The sequence below is a fragment of the Felis catus genome, chromosome D2 (genome assembly GCF_018350175.1).
Source record: "Felis catus isolate Fca126 chromosome D2, F.catus_Fca126_mat1.0, whole genome shotgun sequence".
NCBI classification, from domain to species: Eukaryota; Metazoa; Chordata; class Mammalia; order Carnivora; family Felidae; genus Felis; species Felis catus.
In genome coordinates this window covers 52325173-52346047 of record NC_058378.1, presented here as the reverse complement: position 1 = coordinate 52346047, position 20875 = coordinate 52325173, and the positions used below count along the sequence as shown (strand labels likewise).

At 41.0% G+C, this 20875-nt stretch overlaps 1 protein-coding gene across 17 annotated transcripts in view; it reads left to right on the top strand.

Annotated features, from left to right (window-relative positions):
• Positions 1–20875, top strand: part of CPEB3 (cytoplasmic polyadenylation element binding protein 3) — a 196526-nt gene that overhangs the window by 163540 nt on the left and 12111 nt on the right. For 15 of the 17 annotated variants that reach the window (XM_023240735.2, XM_023240737.2, XM_023240736.2 and 12 more), the window contains one exon: positions 3034–3215. In XM_023240735.2, coding sequence (XP_023096503.1) covers positions 3034–3215 — 182 coding nt within the window. Of the gene's footprint in view, positions 1–3033; positions 3216–4365; positions 4612–20875 lie in introns of those variants that run through there. The other 2 variants (XM_045040405.1, XM_023240738.2) reach the window with 2 other exon arrangements.

Sequence of the window (20875 nt, the reverse complement as noted above, 5' to 3'; positions counted from 1 at the left end):
CCTTTTCCTTGCTTGCTTGTGCACATGTGCATGTGCTTCCTCTCTCTCTCTCTCTCAAAATAAACATTTATAAATAAACAAAAAAATAAATAAATAAAAGCTAGTCTCTAAACATAGTTTTAAATTTTGACGTCTGTAGGTGAATTTTATGTTCTATAAAAAAATGTTTTAGATTAGAAATTTATAGGACTTAAGAAAGTCTTTTTCTGTGTTTCTGTTAGTCAGTCACCTGTGTAGTGGATGAATTAAATTGGTCTCTCTCTTTTTTATAATGCTGTTTTTACCAAGCATGGCTACTTTTCTCAATAATTAGAAACTCTGTTTAGTACTTAAATGACACCAATCTGGTGTTAGAACCCAGCATGAGTTTAGCCTGCAGCAAGTGTGCTTGTAGTGAAGAGTAGCTGACTGAGTAAAGGATTAAATATAAACAGCAGTTGTTTGACTGTTATTTACTTTTCTTCAAGGGTGATCACAGTATTAGACCTTCTGTAGTTAAAACAGAGATTAGGGTAGAAAGAGGGATGGGAAATCTTCAAACTCTTTCCCAAAACAACTCTTTAGTCACCTTGATTTCTTGTAGCTTCTCAACAAGTTGTCCTTCACTTGAGTGAGATTTCATTGCCTTAAACGTCTGCCAATTTTGGTGGCCAAGAAAATGACTGTATAAAAGTGTACAAGTAGAAAGGATTTATTTATAATTAGCTTTCATAAAAGAATGAGTGAGGGTTTTTGCTTTATATCAAAAGTACTTAACTGCCAGCAATATCAGTCACGACCTAATCTTTGGCATGTGAAGATGATTTTCCAGCAGCTAGATTCACCAAGTAATAGAATGTTTGTGCTGTGGAACCACCTTCTCTGATGTCCGAGGATCCCTAAAATTCCTTTGGAGACCACTGCGCTGTAAAAGAGCCTATGGGTATAGTAACTCTTCTCCTTAGCTGGGGCTTCAAGCTTTCAGGCAGTATACCTTCTCTCTAAATGAGTGCTTTCATGAGTCCTTTCTAAGGGTGGAAGACAAGTGGCATTCAGTTCCTTGCGGACATTCTTCTCCTGGCTGTTCACCAGGCTGAGGGAGTGCTTGCTCTCTTATTCCATTCCAGGGGAAGCTAGGTCTTTGGAAAATTAGCGTTTAATTTCCACTTCCTGAGGTTGCTTATTTTATTAAGCCCCTTGACCAATAAGGGAAATTGATTCATGACTGCACTTAATTATTTCTACCTCAGTGTCTTAGTCTCTGTTCCTGAAGTAACATTAGCCATATGAGGAGGTCCTCAAACCATCAGAGGTTTTTGGGCTGAAGTGTGAGGACTTACTGAACTCTGATATTCAGGGTATGTGCGTGATTCTTCTTGCATTGCTTGAATGAATGTGATTCCTGGATCCTGCCCCACGACTGCAATCACAGTCTACTTGGGCTCTAATCAGCATGTTCTTTGGTTGATATGACTCAGTAATTCTGATCATAATGGGATAATTGGGATAGCTTTTGGTTCTGTCTTTAATAGCACTTATTCTTGGGCTTAGTGATTGCCTGCTTATTTGCTCACCTTCTGAAAATTCCAAAATCTGTTGGTTGCAGATCATTCTTCTTAAGAACGGTACTTGGAAAAAAATCACCAGCATTATGGAGAGAAATCTTGAAAAAGTTCAGTAGAAAGACAGCCTTTCTGTCATGGCAGCATACCTTTTCTTACCAGTTCAGCGGTCTCATACTTCAGGAACCAGTGGTGCCTGGCTTTCCCTCTGTAGAAGTCTGGTGGGGTTCTTACGCTATTCGACTCTCCAGCCCTTGTAGCTGCTACAGAGTTCCTCCTGTACCTCAGGGGGTTGTGTTGCTTTCCTTCCCCCCAAACACTGATTCCTGTGGAAGTCTGTTATGTGATGTGATGGTCTTTGCGCACTGGCTGTGACCCAGGCCATCATCCACCTACCCTGTCTTCTCCTTTCTAAATACCGTATCTAGGTGTTTGAGGAAAGTGGGTTCTTGGGTCGTTCCCCAGGGGTAGGGATAAGTCTTTTGGACTTAAATCATATGAGTAGCCTGAAAGGAATGTTCATACGTGGAGGAAGTGCCATCCAGTATCAAGTAAACAGTTACCTTCAGGAAATTTGGATCCAGGTAAGTAACTGCTACATGTCTCTCCTTGACATGATGAGGATAATTTTAGAATATCAGACCTTTGGAATGGTCCAATTTTCAAATGCCTTCTGTATAGGTGTTTTGTAAATATACCAATATAAAGGTATATTTAGAAGAAATGTGGCAAGGAGTGCAGACCAGACCTCTGGATTCATAGCAGAGTACGGGAAGGGTATGTTTTTACTGCCTTTAAGGCAGCTTAGTGTTTCCTGATACATTGTAAGTGCTCAATAAATGTTCATTGTTGCTATTATAATTATTACTATTATTATTTACAATTCAGTGTGAGAGGCTAGTGTGGAGATTTCTCAATTGGGATAGAATATACTAAAAAAATATTTAATTGTAGAGATTTACCTTAAGGTTATAAATATATTGCCTTTAATTAAAGAGAGGAGTTAATTCTTTCTATAGCTTAATCTTAATATAGCAGTGTCACTTTAGTAATTGCTTTTAGTCTTAGAGGTCAGTAAATAGGGCTGTTTAGAATTAACTTGGTAAGGCATCATTTGAAATGCTTTGCCTACCCAGGGCCCACTCCAGTGGACTAAACAGAAAGTGGAACAGGAGGATTGCTGATAGATGATTCCTTTTATACTTTTGCTGAAGTTCCAATTATGTAAATGTGTGTGTGTGTGTGTGTGTGTGTGTGTGTGTGTGTGTGTGTGTGTGTTGTGTGAATTCGTAATTTTTTTTTTTGTTTTATTTGTAAGTATGAGGATCTCCTCTGCCTGAGTTTGTTAAGACTGATGTGGACACTCTTCATGATACTTAACATGGGTTTTCCTTTTATTAATTATACTGCATGACCCTTAAACAGTTCCTCCTTCTCCTGGGCAAAAGTGCCTTCTAAACATTCATACCAAATTGTGTTTATTTTCTTGCAGTTGAATTGGCAATGATCATGGACCGTTTGTATGGTGGTGTCTGCTATGCTGGCATCGATACGGACCCAGAGCTGAAGTACCCCAAAGGTGCTGGCCGCGTGGCGTTCTCCAATCAGCAGAGTTACATTGCAGCCATCAGCGCTCGCTTTGTGCAGCTCCAACACAATGACATTGACAAACGGGTAAGCAACTGCTTAGGCTATAATTGCTAGGGGGAAGAAAGGCAGTTTGTTTTCTGGGCCCCTGGGGAGAAAAGCACCTTGTGATCAAAAGTGAGCAACTCTGCCCTCCGTGGTATGAGTCCACGAGTCCCTCCCTCTAGACTGTCTGAAAAAGAGAGTACCCATGAAATTTAGGGCGTTAATGAACCTCACCCATCCCCAGGGTGATGTTACGCTTATGAAAATAACCCTGCAGAATTTAGCATACCAAACTGGTACTGTTCAAAAGATGATGCCAACGGTGCGTTAACAAAGGTTGCGAGCTGGTGCTCTCAAATAAGTTTGGACTAACGTTTAATGTTAATGTTCAGGAGTGTACATAAAATTTTGAAATTCTGGTTTCTCTTAAAATTGCAAGATCACACATGATAGCAATCATTGGAACAAAATAGCTGCTACCCCTTCCAGTCCCCTCTCCAACTCCCTGTAGTCCTGCTCGTATGGTATATGCATATGCATTACCTGCCCTTTTGCACCATGGTGTTACCTGCCTGGCCATTAGGCAGGTACCTCTGATGTAACCTCTGATTTGCTACCTCTGATGTAAAGAAGGGACATGCAATAGAGTTGTAGGGGGTTGGTGTGCTCAGTTGGTTTTGTGGACAGACGTAGGTTTAATTCCCTTAGATCCCAGCTCTGCCACTCTCTGGAAGTTTGGGGGAATAGAAGGTAGCAGGAGATCATCTGACACCTGTATTAATGAAGGAATAGAGCAAGTAGACTAGTTCAAGTCTTGAACACCTCCCTGTGCAATTGTACTGTGGCTGTTAACAGCTTCCAGCAAAGGATGTTCTTGGGGCATACGTTGGACTGGAATAAATTAAAGTAGTATAAATATATCCTACTGTGAAGTTCCACCTGTACTCTCTATGGTCAACTTTTGACTAATTTTGTGTAGCAAACTTAAATTTCTTGGAAGGTGGAAGTTTCAGTTGGTGATGGATTTTTAAATATTCAGCAAGTTATATTTTTATTAAGACGTTTACCTGATCAAATTAGAAAAGCCAGTGCCTAAAATAATTAGTTGCTACATTACTGGGCTCCTGAAAAGGAAGTAGTGGTGGTTTGTTTGTTTTTGTAATTAAACTAAATAAAAGAACTCTTTTTTCAGAATTTTGAAATTCTTTGAATTAATGGAGACTCCGAGGTGTGATAAAGATCCAACTCCGTGCCTAGCTTTCAGGCACCCACAGCGTTCTGAGCTTCCCGTTTTATAGCAGTAATCCCCCTCAGACTGTCAGCTCCACGAAGATAGGCTGTCGGTGTCTGTCTGTCTCTCTGCTCCATTTCCGGTGCTTACCCATTGCTTGATGTACAGCTACGGTAGTAGGTGCTCGATAAACCTTTGTTAAACTGACGAATGGCTATACTTGGAGGATTTTCTTAAGTACTGCTGCTGGTGCCAGTGAACCTGCTTGTGCCTGTACTTTTGTGAGTCTGAAAACACCAGATTCTATTACATTTAGACTGCTATTGCACTTGTCACTGGTGACCCCAGGCAATAAACTTAACCTGAAGAGCCTTAGATTCTCATCTGTATGCTTTTCCCCCTGTGAAGCCAGAACTAGTGACTAGACAGGAGGTAGGTACTAGAAAAGATAAAGAAGCCTCCATTTCCCAGGGTGCCTGGGTGGCTCAGTTGGTTAAGTATCTGACTTCGGCTTAGGTCATGATCTTACAACTCGTGAGTCTGAGCCTTGCGTCGGCCTCTGTGCTGACAGCTCAGAGCCTGGAGCCTGCTTCGAGTTCTGTGTCTCCTCTCCCCCCCCCCCCCCCCCCCCCCCCCCCGCTCATGCCCTGTCTCTCTCTCTCAAAAATAATAAATATTAAAATAAAAATTAAAAGAGAAAAGAAGCCTCCATTCCCAATGCTTCTATCTTCCCTTTGCCCCCAGGCTAACCTCTAACCTACTCCTTACCAGAGGGAAGTACACTTGCCCCCGGAAACATGGCAATCTCCGAGCCTCTTTTAAAATCACAGTAAATTCAGATACTGTTTGTTCTGTTGACAGCCCCTTCCCCTTCTTCTGCTATACTCAGCCCTTTAGCACGTCTTCCCACAAGACATAGAACCAGGCTAAAAGAGAAGTGGCTTTGCTTTTGTGAGCATGATGATGGGCCATGCTTATGAGAATATATCAAACTCCCGAGGACTTGAGAAAGCCATTGACTATTTTCTTCCCACTGCATTTGAGTTATCTGTACCTTCCATTATCGTAAAGTAGTCCTTGATAACCATTTAGAGTAGCAGTTAATTGTAATGGGAAGAGTGTGGAGTTTGGAGCTAGAATAGATTTCAATACTTTTAAATTTCTGCTGCACTAGTCACTGATGACTCCAAGTAAGTTACTTAGTGCCAGGAGCCTTGGGCCCTCATCTGTAACTCCCTCCTGGGGATGGTCTGAAGACTAAATGGGATTTGAGGATTGAACATCAGCCAGAGCTGTATGACATTTGGATAGATATTTAGTAACTAGCACTTGATGGTTAACAGTATTCATCTTGCTACAAATGCACTCAATACTCATGTTGTTAAAATCATGTAGCTTGAATTTTATCAGTTGCTCTGCTGAAGATGTAACGAAAAGACTACTGGTTAGTGTAAAGAGCACTGGCTGGGTTTATGTCTGGTCTCGTTCCCAGGGGGCTATGTGGTTGTGGCCACATTACTTAAATGCTGAGCTTTGGTGTATAAGGCAGTAGTAACAGCCCTGTGAGAAGCCCAGAAGAGAGAGTGGACAGAAAGCAATATATACAATGTAACACATCATACATATGTACGGTGGGACTGCTGCTGTGGTCACAAGAATGCCACCTCCATCCACATCCTGTCAGTTCCTTCAGTGCCGGGGGATGAGAGTCATCTAAGTGAGAAAATTGCAAGTCATTCAAAGTGGCCCAGTCCCTCTTCTCTGGCTCCTGGCTCCTGGCTCCCTTTTCACGCCCTTTGTTTGCTTTGACCAATATGGAGACCATTTTCTTTATCTTAGAGACGTAAGCCAGCTTCCGTGCTGAAATAGGTTCCTTTTTCACTGTTCTGTGAACATTCCACTCCCTTCCCCCAAATTGTTACTCTATCCTCTTGTTTCCTTCTTGCTTTGAAAGTAGCCAACAATACCTTATTTTTTTTGACTCTGGCATTTTGAGCCTCTGTTAACTGCACCCTTCTTAGATGCTTTTTAAAGTTCATCCCTAGTTTTATTTTTCTTTATCTTTCTCTTAAAGCTTAAGTTTGAGCTTTCCAGAGATCTCCCATTATATATAACTACATTGGTATTTCCTTAGGTAATGCTCTTTTTATTTCTCAGTGGCTCTGTTCTTCATTGTCTGCAGAAAATTTATTAGGCACAACCTTCTTTCCTGAAGAACTCCTGTAGGTTTTTGGCAATAGCTAAGGTTTTGAAATTTGCTGTCCTAAAAGTCAGGAGAATGTATCTTCCTGTGCCCATAATCCCTTTTCCTTGATATTGCAAATTCCAAAATGCTATAGCCTTATTCTCCTTCTTTCTTACATTAGCCTAGAGTTGCCTTTAAACCAAGACTTGACTATCTTAAATAGCATCAACCTTTATTACCTTTCTGGTCACAGGAACTTCATTTGCTGTCGGTATCATTATGAATGCAGATATCATGCCATCAGTGAATTAAAAAAAAAAATCAACCTATAGATAACATTTTTTTAATGTTTATTTACTTATTTATTTTTTAATTTTTTAAACGTTTATTTTTGAGACAGAGAGACAGAGCATGAATGGGGGAGGGGCAGAGAGAGAGGGAGACACAGAATCAGAAGCAGGCCCCAGGCTCTGAGCCATCAGCCCAGAGCCCGATGCGGGGCTCGACCTCACGGACCGCGAGATCGTGACCTGAGGTGAAGTCAGACGCTCAACCGATTGAACCACCCAGGTGCCCCGATGTTTATTTATTTTGAGAGAGGGGGAGAACAAGCAGGGGAGGGACAGAGAGAGGGGAGGAGAGGGAATCCCAAGCAGGCTCCATGCTGTCAGCACAGAGCCCGACATAGGGCTCAATCTCATGAATCGTGAGATCACAACCTGAGCTGAAATCAAGAGTCAGACGCTTAACCGTCTGAGCCACCAAAGTGCCCCTATAGATAGCATTTTAAGGACCGCTTGCTTGCTGTTTGCAGGCTCTAACCCCTTCATTTTGGGGCCCGTGTGGAGAGTGGGAGAGGGCCGCCTGCAGAGCAGCAGTGCCAGCAACTTGGAAAGTTCTGGGACTGAGGTGTGCTCGCAGGTTGCACCTTCCCTAGGTAAACTGTGGGAGGCACACGAAGAAGAATTTGGTGTATTTCCTTTACCTCTTTTGTATCCAGCCAACTTTTCTCAAAAAAGACCTCTCTTTTGAGAATTTAACCATTTATGTATCTATTGTTGTTGTTGTTATTGCTGCACTTTGGCTGAGTTTTTAGATGGAGTGGCTCATGGGGAAAATACAACCTTTATAGATTTGATTTCTTCTCACAGTCTTAGTGACCTTTTGGCTTGCTTATCGTAAAATAAAATATGTCAGTATGCAACATCTGTGGGATCTGTCAGTCCTGTACTTTGGCACTTTTCTCCCTCTCCCGTCGTTTCTCTCACCCAGAATGCCCTCCCTTTTTAAGGAAGAGGTGGCGGTTTGGGGTTTTGTTTTGGTAGCAGCTTTACGTAGATATAATTCACATGCCATACAAATCACCAATTTAAATTGTACAGTGAGGTGCACCTGGGTGGCTTAGTCAGTTGAGCCTCTGACTTCAGCTCTGGTCACGCCCTTGCGGTTTATGGGTTGGAGCCCCACTTCAGGCCCTGCACTGGTGATGCGGAGCCTGCTTGGGATTTTCTCTCTCTCCCACTCTCTCTCTCTGCCTTTTCCCTGCTTGCGTGCTCTCTCTCTCTCTCTCTCAAAACTGAAAAAAAAGACTTTTTAAAATAAAATGTATAGTTAAATAATTTGTAGCATGTTTACATAGTTGTGCAGCCATCACCACAGTAAGATTTAGAACACAGGAAGAGGTATTGAACCGAACAGCCTTCAAGCCCGCAGTACGAGGATCAATTGCACAGTAACCCCCAGTGGGGAAGGGGGCAGAGACACTGTATGTATCCTATTTATTTATTATATGGAGGGGATCCTCCTTATTTAGCCTGTACTCTGTGAAGTCACAGGAACGAGATAGCCCCGGCTGTTGAGGCAAACTTGTGACCCAGGCTGCAGCTATAATCAGAGTCCTCCAAGAATATGTGACTTACTGAGTTGGCTGGTAAATCTGCGTTTCAACAAACTTCTTGCCGTGGTATGGCTGGCAGTGGGAGGACTCAGAGAGGTGGAAGGGTCTGCGAATGGTGCTCCCTTACAGAGCTGCCAGGATCTTGACCGCATCCTGTGCCCAGAGGTCTGAATGGGAATGCTTGGCACACAGGTGGCACTCAGTGAGTGTGTAGGATAAATCGGGATGATATATGGGAGAACAAGGACTGGAAGCGACCGTGGAAGGCTGTCAAGGGTACTGGATGAGTCACTCTCATCTCTCACCTGGACATCTAGGGGAGCTTCCCCACTGTCTCCCCACTTTGCGTAGCCAATCTTCAGTTCATTCTTTACATAAAAACCAGAGTGATTATTTGTTTACTTACTGTATATATATATTTTTTAAATAGGCTCCACATCCAACGTGGGGCTCGAACTCATGACCCTGAGATCAAGAGTCTCATGTTCTACTGACTGAGCCAACAGCCTCTTTTAAACTCGTAGTGTGGGGGCGCCTGGGTGGCGCAGTCGGTTAAGCGTCCGACTTCAGCCAGGTCACGATCTCGAGGTCCGTGAGTTCGAGCCCTGCGTCGGGCTCTGGGCTGATGGCTCAGAGCCTGGAGCCTGTTTCCTATTCTGTGTCTCCCTCTCTCTCTGCCCCTCCCCCGTTCATGCTCTGTCTCTCTCTGTCCCCAAAATAACTAAAAAAAAAACGTAGAAAAAAAAATAAACTCGTAGTGTGAATCATGTCTTCCCTTCCTTTAAACCCCTTGGTTATGTTCTATTGCCATTGGGATAAAGGTCAAAATCCTTAATTCCTATTGCCTACATGACCCTTCATGCACTACATACTTCTTTTGCCTTAGCGCTCTCTTCCTTGTCTTGAGCCAGTCAAGGCCTTTTTCTCTCTTTTTTAAGGTCATTTATACATACTTTTTTTTTCTCCCTGCCTAATACCCACTTTTCCTTCGGGTCTCAGCTGAATTGTAATATTTTTAGGAATCTTTTCTTCAGTGGAGCTTACATCTCTCTGTAAGCTCATTGTTTGATCATTGTCATGATACCGTCTACCATTCCTTTGTGGCCTTAAATACCTCTGTGATGAAATATTGTTTCATTTAATGTCCTTCTATCCTATTAAACTGTACAACTCATGAGGGCAATGACTGTGTGTCTTTCATGTTAGCTACTTAATACTTGACACATAGTGGACACACATTAATTAATTGTTTTTAGATGAAAGAATAAGTTGTTGAATGAATGTCACCTGAGAGGTAGCCCAGGTAGGAAGCCCTTAGCAACCTTTGGCATATCCAGCTACCCACAAAAGGGCACTTTTGCATGGCTTTCTTTTCCTACTTCATTAAGAACACTCACTTGTATAATAAATTTATATTTTGACATTAAAGCTGGACTTAACCTTAGACATAATATGGTCCAACCCCTTTACTTTGCAACAAAGGAGAATCTAAGAGAGGCTTGGAGACTCTCAACATACCTGTCCGTTAAGGGCAGAGGTGCCTCTGCTCATGGGGGTCCCTCCCTGAACCTTGCTGCCCACCCAGGGTCTAATGTCTCTTCATACCCATTTCTTCCATGAAGTCCTTTTTCCACAGACCTTAGACTCGGAACCCCTCAGTTAGATCACAGGTCCTTTTGTGGGTTTTATATATGTTTCAATAGTTCATGTAACTTCCCAGGTGAACATATTTTACACAGAACAGGGCGCATCTGGGGTTCATTATCAAGATTTTCTAATATATCTGTAAGCCATTTTTAAAACATTTTTAGATGTTTATTTTACTTTTGAGACAGAGAAAGAGAGAAAGCGCACACGTGTGAGCAGGGAAGGGGCAGAGAGAGAAGGAGACAGAGAATCTGAAGCAGGCTCCAGGCTCTGAGCTGTCAGCACAGAGCCTGATGCGGGGCTTGAACTTGTGGACTGTGAGATCATGACCTGAGCTGAAGTTGGACGCTTTTTAATTTAGCAAAATGAGCTGGAAAATGTTCTGTGCCTTTTTGCAGTTCTTTTGCTTTTGCTTTTCACTTTTATGTTGTCTTCATATGATACCTTTTTCAAGTGAGCAGGAACCAGGGCAGCTGCACTGGATTAATAGCATTTGGTGGAGATATTTGGCATTTTAAATGTCATCATGACCCTTACTATGGGAACATTATTATTATAAATGACACAAGGGGTGAGGTAAATCTAAATGGGCATTAAGGAGGGCACTTTTCAGAATGAGCACTAGGTGCCATATGTAAGAGACGAATCGCTGGGTTCTACTCCTACAGCCAAGACAACACTGTATATTAACTAACTTGAATTTACATTTTTAAAAAGAAAAAAATAAAATATACAAATAGATACAAAAAATAAAAATAATTTTAAATGACACAAATATAATTTTATGCCTTAGTTTTTACTTCTAATGAAACATTGTTAGTAGCTTGAAATAAATCCTTTAAAGGTTAGGGGTCCCTGGGTGGCTCAATTAAGTGTCCAACTCTTAATTTCGGCTCAGGTCGTGTTCTCACAGTTCGTGGGTTCAGGCCCCATGTCAGGCTCTTCGCTGACAGTATGGAACCTGCTTGGGATTGTCTCTTTCTCCCTCTCTCTCTGCCCCTCCCCCACTTGTGCACCTGCTCTCTCTCTTTCCTCTCTCTCTCTCAAATAAATAAACATTAAAAAAAATTTTAAATTTTAAATGTAAACCTTTAAAGGTTACATTATGCATATGCTATGGATAATATTCACCAGTTATCAGCCAGTTGGTAATTTGTCCCTGTGTTGACAATATTAAAGTTATGTGATGCCCAGCACAGCAGTTCTTGATGTCTCTGCCTTGGCACACACAGGCATGTGACGCCCTCTCCCGGGTAACAGGTCCCCTGGAGCACTAATAGAGTGGGGCATTTATGGTGTACGACCATCAGCACCTTAGAGGGGTAAACCCCATGCCCAGCCCTGTCCTTGCCACCCAGAGAACCATGGCGATAGTAAAAAAGTGCTGTGGCTTGGCAATTGTAAGGTCAGAGTCTATACTCCTAGCTCCTCTCCCAGTCACCACGTGACTTTGGGCAATTTACCACCTTGTAGAAGCTTGATTTTATTGATTTTATTTTCCAGTGGTAGTAAGAACACCAGCTGTCTTACAGTTTATCATGCAGTTAAACAGCGTCAGATGAAAGAAGCACTTTGGAAAGTTGTTTGGTGGCACTGATGTTGATTTGTATCATTACTGAGCCTGGCCTATTCAAATTGTGTGGCTGCCTAATCATACGTCCAAGGCTAATTCTTGACTCTCTCTCTCTTTTTTTATTTTTTTAGTTTTAAAGCACCTACTTAGTTCCACTAAGAATCTTTAATATAGAGACAGTGAAATAGTTAAAGTTGACACTAAAAAAAAAAAAAATTAGCTGCCAATCTGCCAACACGTTGGTTGGATATTAGTCAAGACACACATAGAGTCTCTTAAGTCCCTTTTATAGATGTAAACATTTAAATGCATTTTCCATGTAAAGGATTTAAGGGTTTTTTTTTTTCTTCAGTCCAGAAAGAAGTGGTTTTTTTTTTTTTTTTTTTTAACCAGTATCTTTTCTCTGATAATGAAAAGATTTCGAACCTGAAGTTGAGTGGAAGGTTAGGATTAAATTTTGCTTATAATCCACGAACAGTGCTTCTGTGAAAAACTGGAACAGTTTAAAGTATTTAAGTACAATAAGGGCAGAAGAGGGCACCTGTACTCATTCTGTCTGTTTTAATGGTATTTTTAGAAGTCACGCCAGATGAACACTTAAGATATGAAAGCTCTGGTAAATCCAGTTTTCCTTATAACTCAAGGCTAGGTCACTCACATATGAAATGTTTTTGTAGTGTGAAAAAATGAGATCATTAAAAAATAGGTAATCCTTCTAATATGGCCGTTTCTCTATCCTTCTATCTACTCTGTGTGGTCCTGAGAAAGTTTATAAGGATAAAATCAGTTGAATCTCCTTTAGCCTAACAAAAGCATATTTGATCGATATGAACAATTTCTTTTTAAAAATCTGATGGTCTTGGGGCGCCTGGGTGGCCCAGTTGGTTAAGCATCCGATTCCAGCTCAGGTCATGATCTCGCAGTTTGTGAGTTCAAGCCCCGCATCAGGCTCTGTGCTGACGGCTCAGAGCCCGGAGCCTGCTTTGGATTCTGTGTTTTCCTCTCTTTCTGTCCCTCCCCAACTCGTGCTCTGTCTCTCTTTCTCTCTCTCTCAAAAATAAATAAACATTAAAGAAAATTGTTTTTAAAAATCTGGTGGTCTCTCCCCAACTATTATTTACCACAACTCAGTCATTTGTCTTCTAGAAATTTGCAAGTTAGATGTTTATAACTTGAAATGCTTCATGCAGTAGACATAGGTTAAAGTCTGCCAACTCAACCCACAGAGGCCTTCTTACTAATAGAAAGGATACTAGGCTAGAATCAGCCATTCTGGAATTTAGTCCTCACTATACCACTTACTATATAACTTGAAGGAAGGATGTGTGTGTGTGTGTGTGTGTGTGTGTGTGTGTGTGTGTGTTTTCATGAAAACAATTTTAAAAACTTAAAGCACCCTGTCAGTATTTAGTGGTACTGAGAACACACTGATATACACGAAACCATGAATAATATGTGAACTCTTCTGGAAGATATTCATTAGACAATCTAACTGAAATTTCACATGATAAAATGGGTTAAATATTTCAGGCAAGACAGGGGTAACACTGGTTGGTTATCTCAGTTTTTGAAACAGAAGGAGCTCTCTGTAGGCAGGTCTGGCCTGCCTAGGAATCTGTCCCTAAAATAAGTTCCCCTAAACCACCATTCCCTATATTCTCTGTGAAACATGAGTCCCTTTTGATTTTAATATCTATTTTACTATATATATATATATATATATATTTTTTTTTTTTTTCCCGAGTCAAATGTGTTTGGAAATGCTTTCTAGAAGAAAGTTAAATAGGCTGGTATATTCTAGGACTTCTTAGAATCTTGTATATATACCAGTCGTTGTGAAGATTCCAGGAAACAACACGTAGTTTTTCACAAATTTTTCGATCATGGAACTCTTCTAAAATGTACCATCTCTTGGGAATAACGTTCAGGGAACCCAGTTGAGAAAACACTGTGTTTTCAGCTTCTTTTCTTCTTTGTCCTCAAATTTAGAAGTTGAATAAGTAGGGATTGTTTTTCTCTTTCTTAATCCCTTTTTCCCAAGTGTGTCCTACCCACCATTATTTTCTTTCTTATTGTGGTGAAAAAGCATGTAAGATCTCCCCTCTTACCAGTTTTTAAGTGCACAATAACAGTATTGTTAACTATAAGCACAGTGTTGTACAGTCGATCTCTAGAATTTTTTCGTCTTGCCTACTGAAAGCTGATACCCTTTGAACAACCCCCTACTTTCCACTGTTCCCAGCCCCTGGCAACCACCATTCTACTTCCCGCTTTCTAGGAGTTTGACTACTTTAGATCTGTCATATAAATTGACGTGTCCAGTATTTTCTTGGTAAGCATCTTTGCCATAGGTAGTTTTGTCACAAGCGTTTCACCACATAACCAATTGGCCTTAAGGCAATTTTTCCCTAAAAGGTGAAAAAAATAACTGGTTGGCAGTTTGGGTTGACAGTTTGGTTTATTTCTCCATTGACGCAGTACTCCTATTTTTTTTTATTGTATAAATCTTAGCCCTCTGAAATGTCTACACAGTGACACAGTTTTGAACTCAGATTTCCCATTGACCTTTGGAATGTCTATCAGTAAACATGTGAGTCTGCCCAGAACTAAGAACGGTGTAGAAGGCTTTCACAAAGCAATACCAAGTTCACTTATAAATATGCATCCCATTTTTTGGAAACTTACAGCCTCTCTTAATGAAGGAAAAAATTTCAGTGAAAAAAATGTGATGCCAAATGAGATGAATCAATAAGAAAAAAAAGTTTAATACGCTGAACAAAAGACTTGAAGTCAAGTGCTTAGGTACAATCCACAAAATAAAATCAGTTATTTATGCAGTATTGCTGTGTATTTACACTATAGGTTTGATTGTATTCAGATATTTTGTATTTCACAATAGTCATTCTTTTTTTTTTTTTTTTTTTTTTTTTGAGACAGAGCATGAGCAGGGGAGGGGCAGAAAGAGAGGGAGACACAGAATCTGAAGCAGACTCCAGGCTCTGAGCTGTCAGCACAAAGCCTGATGCGGGGCTTGAACTCATGGACTGTGAGATCATGACCTAAGTCGAAGTCGGACGCTCAACCAACTGAGCCACCCAGGCGCCCCTCACAATAGTCATTCTAATTTTGTTACCATTTTCATGTTTCATGATGTCCTTTTTAGATGGATGCTCTTTTGTTTTTTCATGATTTTATTTTTTACAATAAAATTGCCTTGTAGCCAATTAGTTACACAACAAAAATGTTTTAACAAAAATGCTTGGGGCAAAGATGCTTATGGTGGAACTACCTAGAAACATAAATAGATTCATGCAACATTCACCCTTCTGTGATTGACTGACTTCCCTCAGCATAATGGCCTTAGGGTTCATCCATGTTGTTGCATGTGTCAGGATTTCATTCTTTTTTAAGACAGAATAATATCCCATTGTATGTGTATAGCACAATTTCTTTATCCATGTCTGTGGAAATTTAGGTTGTTGCTTCCACATCTTGGAAAAGAAGAATAAGGCTGCAGTGAACGTGGGCCTGATTTCAGTTCTTTTCAATAAATACACAGAGGTAGGATTGCTGGGCATGTATTTTCCATCTCCAGAGAGCTGGGGTGGGGACAGGGAAGAACAACTGTGTATCCGTGGTGGTAAGTGGGACACTGGGTGTTTGATGATCGCCTTTTGTAGTTACAGTTCTTCGTCTTTTTGATGACTTGAGACTATCTATTGTATCTCTTTCACGTACCAGTCTCTATATAAGAACGGTGATCAGTAGTTTTGAAATCAATCCACCATTGATAAATAATGTACCCTTGATGATTTTGTTTTAGTTTAATGCTGAGGACCAGAGACTGACTTTTGGTTAGCTAATTGGAAGCTTTCTGATACTTTTATTTAAGGAACATTGTTTGGGGTTTTTTGGGGTTTTTTTAAGTTTATTTATTTTTAAGAGAGAGAGAGAGAGCATGAGCTGGGGAGGCACAGAGACAGAGGGAGAAACAGAATCTGAAGCAGGCTCCAGGCTCTGAGCTGTCAGCACAGAGCCCGACGTGGGGCTCAAACTCAGTGACCGTGAGATCATGACCTGAGCCGAGGTCGGACACTTAACCCACTGAGCCACCCAGGCGCTCCTATTTAAGGAACATTGTGAGAGCTCAGCCATAGTGCATAATATTTGCTTGGAATAGCATCCTTTTAGAATAACTATTTTTGATTTAATGAGATGTTACCCATCACACCTTTCTTTGCAAGCACTTCAAGTACCTCACGTATTTAATCTTTTTTTCTCTCTTCCCTAGAAACATGTTGGGCCTGAATTTTAGCCACAGACTATCAAAGGATTTATATTTTTAGCCTGCATGAAGATGAATATGCCCCAGTAACCATACTAACAGAAATGCTGATGACACCACACTTTGTCCTCAGCCACAGCTGGAATAGATAACGATGACTCAATAGCAAAAGAAGTACAGGTTCTGATGACCTGTTCCCAGACTATTTATGCTCCAAGCCTTAGTCTGGGACTCCTACAGCCTGGCCTTTACTTTGCTGCTCCTATTGGCCCCTGCTGGAGCTGGCTTGAAAACTTCCCAGCTGTAGCTATAGCTGTGTTTCATTTGACGCTTTGAGAGGAAGCAACGCCCAGAAGTGAGTTCAAATATCGTCTGAACTAATCCTTCCTGGGCTTATTTCGAAGCTCTGGGAATCGCAGAGCCTTTGACTAGAAATAGTTTTTTAATGGAGTTCGGGTCATCCAAAGAAAGATACTCTTCTCTGAACAGCATGGAACCTTTTTGTCTTGTCTCTCCTTCCTAGTCTTGACCCCTGATCTCTCCTGTCCTGATCGCTCTTTTTATATCCTTTCTCTTGGAATTGGGATAATTTTTTTATTTTTATTTTTTAAGATTTATTCATTTTTGAGTGACAGAACAGAGGAGTGTGAGTGGGGGAGGGGCAGAGAGAGAGGGAGACAGAATCCAAAGCAGGCTCCAGGCTCTGAGCTATCAGCACAGAGCCTGACTCGGGGCCCAAACTCACTGACCACAAGATCATGACCTGAACCGAAGTCACACACTCAACCGACTGAGCCACTCCGGCACCCCTGGGATAATTTTTAATATGAAAACTCTTTAGAGTGATTAAATGTTGTTCTTTCCTGCTCATATTTGAGCATAGAGGCTGTTTAGGAGCATACTCATGGGAAAAAGACCATCGCCATTTTTCTAAGAAGTTATCTCAGTAGGACATTCAAGTTCTTTAACCCCAGAAGTCAGGGAATATCAGTCAACTAGCAGTTTCTTAGGGGAAACTGAGGCCTGCAAGACTGTGAAATAGCCAATTAACAGATGGAGCCAGGGCACTCTGCACTTCCGCATTTGTTCTGGGGTGGTGGTGACGCCGTGGCAGTTTTGCGTTTCGCAGATCTTTAATGATTTTCTTACCCTTTGTTCCCCACATGATACACTCTTCCGCCATTAGAACATGGTTTGGGGCTGATTTATATCCTCACCTCCAGCCCCATTCCCAAACAGCATGGAAGAGAACCAGACTCGGGGGTCAGTCTATGGATTGTGTGGGAACCTGTCAGGTGGCCCTTCTTTGTTTCATGAAGACGTCACCTTAAGGCCAGACAGAGCCCTCTTAGATCTCTGTGCACTCTGTAAACATGGCAAAGGTGGCAACATAAGCATTCTCGGAACTATGGAAAAAGCACAAGGGCGATTTTAAAACCTTTCTTCTCCTCACACTTGAGAATATGAAAAGTAGCAAGTCCCATCCTCTGAAAGGTAAAAAGAAAGTTCAAACCGCTTCACGTATGTTTTTGTTTAATCTACCCCAGATTGCTTCTAAAATTAATAACTGTGAATATTTGCTATATCTGGAAGGTTGTGGATGACTTTGTTGCTAAGGAAAAGCCATTTTCACATTGCTGCTTTAATTTCCTAGGCATCTGTCATCTGCTTTCTAAACAGCAGGATTCCAGCTCATAGTCAGTTGGAAAACGAAAAATTTATGTCCAAACAATCTTAGTATTGCCTGCTGGTAGAGGACCTGCTTTAGCAGCTGTAAAGACACTATGTTTAGTGGGAATGTTAATGAGGTTACTATGGTTTTTAGGCATGGATAGATGTACTCTGTGACACATGCCAAGGACATTAGGAGCACATAGTATTTAAAAGCGTTAGTACACCGAATAAAATGGTTTTTCCAGGAAGCATGTTGCTCCAGATAAGAAATGGCCTACCTCACTTCTGAGCAAGCCTTTACATATGTCCCTGTTAAGTTACACCTCTTTCTCCAGTTTGTCTACTGTGACTCCATTATCTAAAATCTTGCTTCTACTCGACTTCCAGCCCTCTGTAAGCGTGTCTCACCTGCCTTGGGGTGGCTGCGTATCTGACAGACTTAATTTGATTGTCCCTGTCACCACTGGACAGACTATGGCAGGGGCCGTTCTTTAGCTGTTCTTAATAGGACATTTAGCACATCATTCAAACCAAGCTTAACCTTGACTTCTGTCCCTCTTCTCATTACTACAACATTTCGGGTCCAAGGAGAGCGAATTTTGGATCTGTAAATCATTTCTTTTCTCCCTAGGTATGTCCTCTCTGCCACCAAGAGCTATTTCGTCATTGCTTTATTTATATTGGGAGGTCATTTTGTTGACTGATATCAAAAAAGCTGCAGACAGAAATATTTTCTCTAGCTTGTTAGATACAAAACAATGTCAACATTGAGAACAGTGTGTTCAAGTATGGCTTTCTCTTTGCCTATATCATTCTAAATATATTATTTCCCTTATCCATCTTATAGCCACTTATCCAGGTTCCACGTCAGTCCTTCTTATCCTTATTGGTTATCACAGTTCATGAATAAGTGCACATATTCATCAGAATCCGTGGGCATGGTCATCTCCATTAGATGCGTGGAATTCAGGTATCTCCTTGTAGGAAGTTTTCATCTCCTATACCTGTAAATCCCTTTGAAGCAGAGGGTCTATTTCATGATATGACTGGTCTGCATAGAACTGTAGTATTTGGACTTTAATAATGGAGTGTAGATCAGTAATATCCCAGTAGATTAGTGTCTCCATGTGTTACAGCTTATTGATACTCCGGATGATTTAGGCAATTAATAGAGAAACACATTTTCAATTTAGTAGCTACATATCTGTTATTGGGAAGAATAGGATTAATGTGGATAGTCAAGTAAAACATCGTGTAATAGTAAATAGCATTCAGGTAAGGCGAAAGTTACAAATGCTTTGGGAGTGCCTTTAAGAAACTCTCAGATCATAAATTATATTAGGGAAGAAATACATCTTATTCTCCATTGTATTTCAGTTTTTAATATGATGGCTTACAAAAACCAGGCATTCCGTATGAGTGAATCCACTTAAGACAAAAATCACTCTTTGGCGTAGGTATACCTACCAATGTCCTTCACACATCTACTTCTCTCTGTTGATTTAAATTGTCAGAGATACTGCTTGACTTTTGCCCTTTCAGATGGTGTGGTAGCCAACATGAACATCTGTGTTTGTGAATCGTTTTGAGTCATTGTGTATGTCTTATCTTCTGGGCAAGCCTCTACTCTTTGGATCAACACCTTCATGCAGGTGCTAAAACTGGCTTTACAGTGAGATCATGACGTGAGCTGAAGTCAGATGCTTAACTGATGGAGCCACTGAGGTGCCCTGTGTTGGGCTCTGGCGCTGACTGACATTTCAGAGCCCAGAGCCTGCTTTGGATTCTGTCTCCCATCTCCCTCTGCCCCTCCCCCTGCCTCATATATAAATAAACATTTAAAAAATATTTAAATAAATAAACATTTAAAAATTTTAAAGCTTTGATTTAAAAAAAATTGGAAGTTGCAAATTTATAAAGGGTCATCGAAAGCATTATTAGAAGTGATTGCAGACTGACAAGTTTTAAATTTTATTTTTTAATCTTCACTTTTGAGAGAGAGAGAGCATGAGCGGGGGAGGGGCAGAGAGAGAGAGAGGGGAGACACAGAATCCGAAGCAGGCTCCAGGCTCCGAGCTGTCAGCACAGAGCCCGACACGGGGCTCAAACCCACGAACCATGAAATCATGACCTGAGCCGAAGTCGGGCACTCAACCGACTGAGCCATCCAGGCGCCCCCAGACTGACAAGTTTTAAAGGGGACGACAGAAAAAAGTGAAAACTGCCCCCTGTGTTGATTTACCTGGCACTGCTCTAAAAGACATTCATAATGCCCCATGCTTCAGATGGGGCAGAATAAATAGTACATTTTAGGAAGACTTCCATGAAAAAAAACCCTCAAAATTCAAGATGTTTGAGCACTGAAAAGGAAAAATGCTCTCTGGAAAAGTAACTTATGAGGAATCCATTATTCTGTAAGGAAGCTGATTAAATAAGGCATACTGTGTACCTCTGGCCAGGAGCCATGACTGTGGAGTTTCAGGACTTATCTGCCTAGGTATTGTGTTGACTACATCCATCAGAACTCCTTAGTTGTTAAGGAACATTGTTGCCGAGCTCAGCTGGACGCCTGAATAGACAGAAGGTGCAGTTTGATTCATATTACATTTTCAGATATCAGCACAAACCTATTACTTGACCTTACATTTGTTTGTTAAGTGTTTTTACACTTGCAGTGTTTGTATCCATCATTCCACTTGATCTTAACATCCCTATATTGTGGAAATCCTTTTAAATCAACAGGTAGAGCATTAATTCAGTCTTGTTCATGGCTGCATGATATTTTATGGGGTAGATGTACCACATTTTATTCATTCTTCTATAGGTGGACACTTACTTTTTTTTCTACTTTTTTTTTTTTTTTTTTTTTTACCATCATGGACAGTTCTGCAATAAATATTCTTTATATGTATCCTCTCATCTGGGGTTATATTTCCAAGCTTTGGGATAATAGCATTAACAACAACCAGCAATGGAATTATTGGGCCAAAGAGTGTATATAGTTTTAATTTTAACAATTTGCTAGTTTGCTTTTTAAAAACATTGTACCGCGGCACCTGGTTGGCTCAGTTAGTTAGGCGTCGGACTCTTGATCTCAGGGTCATGAGGTTGAGCCCCACATTGTGTGGAGCCTGTTTTCTCTTGCTTTCTCTCTCTCTCTCTCTTTCTCTCTCTCTCTTTCTCTCTCTCTCTCTTTCTCTCTCTGTCTCT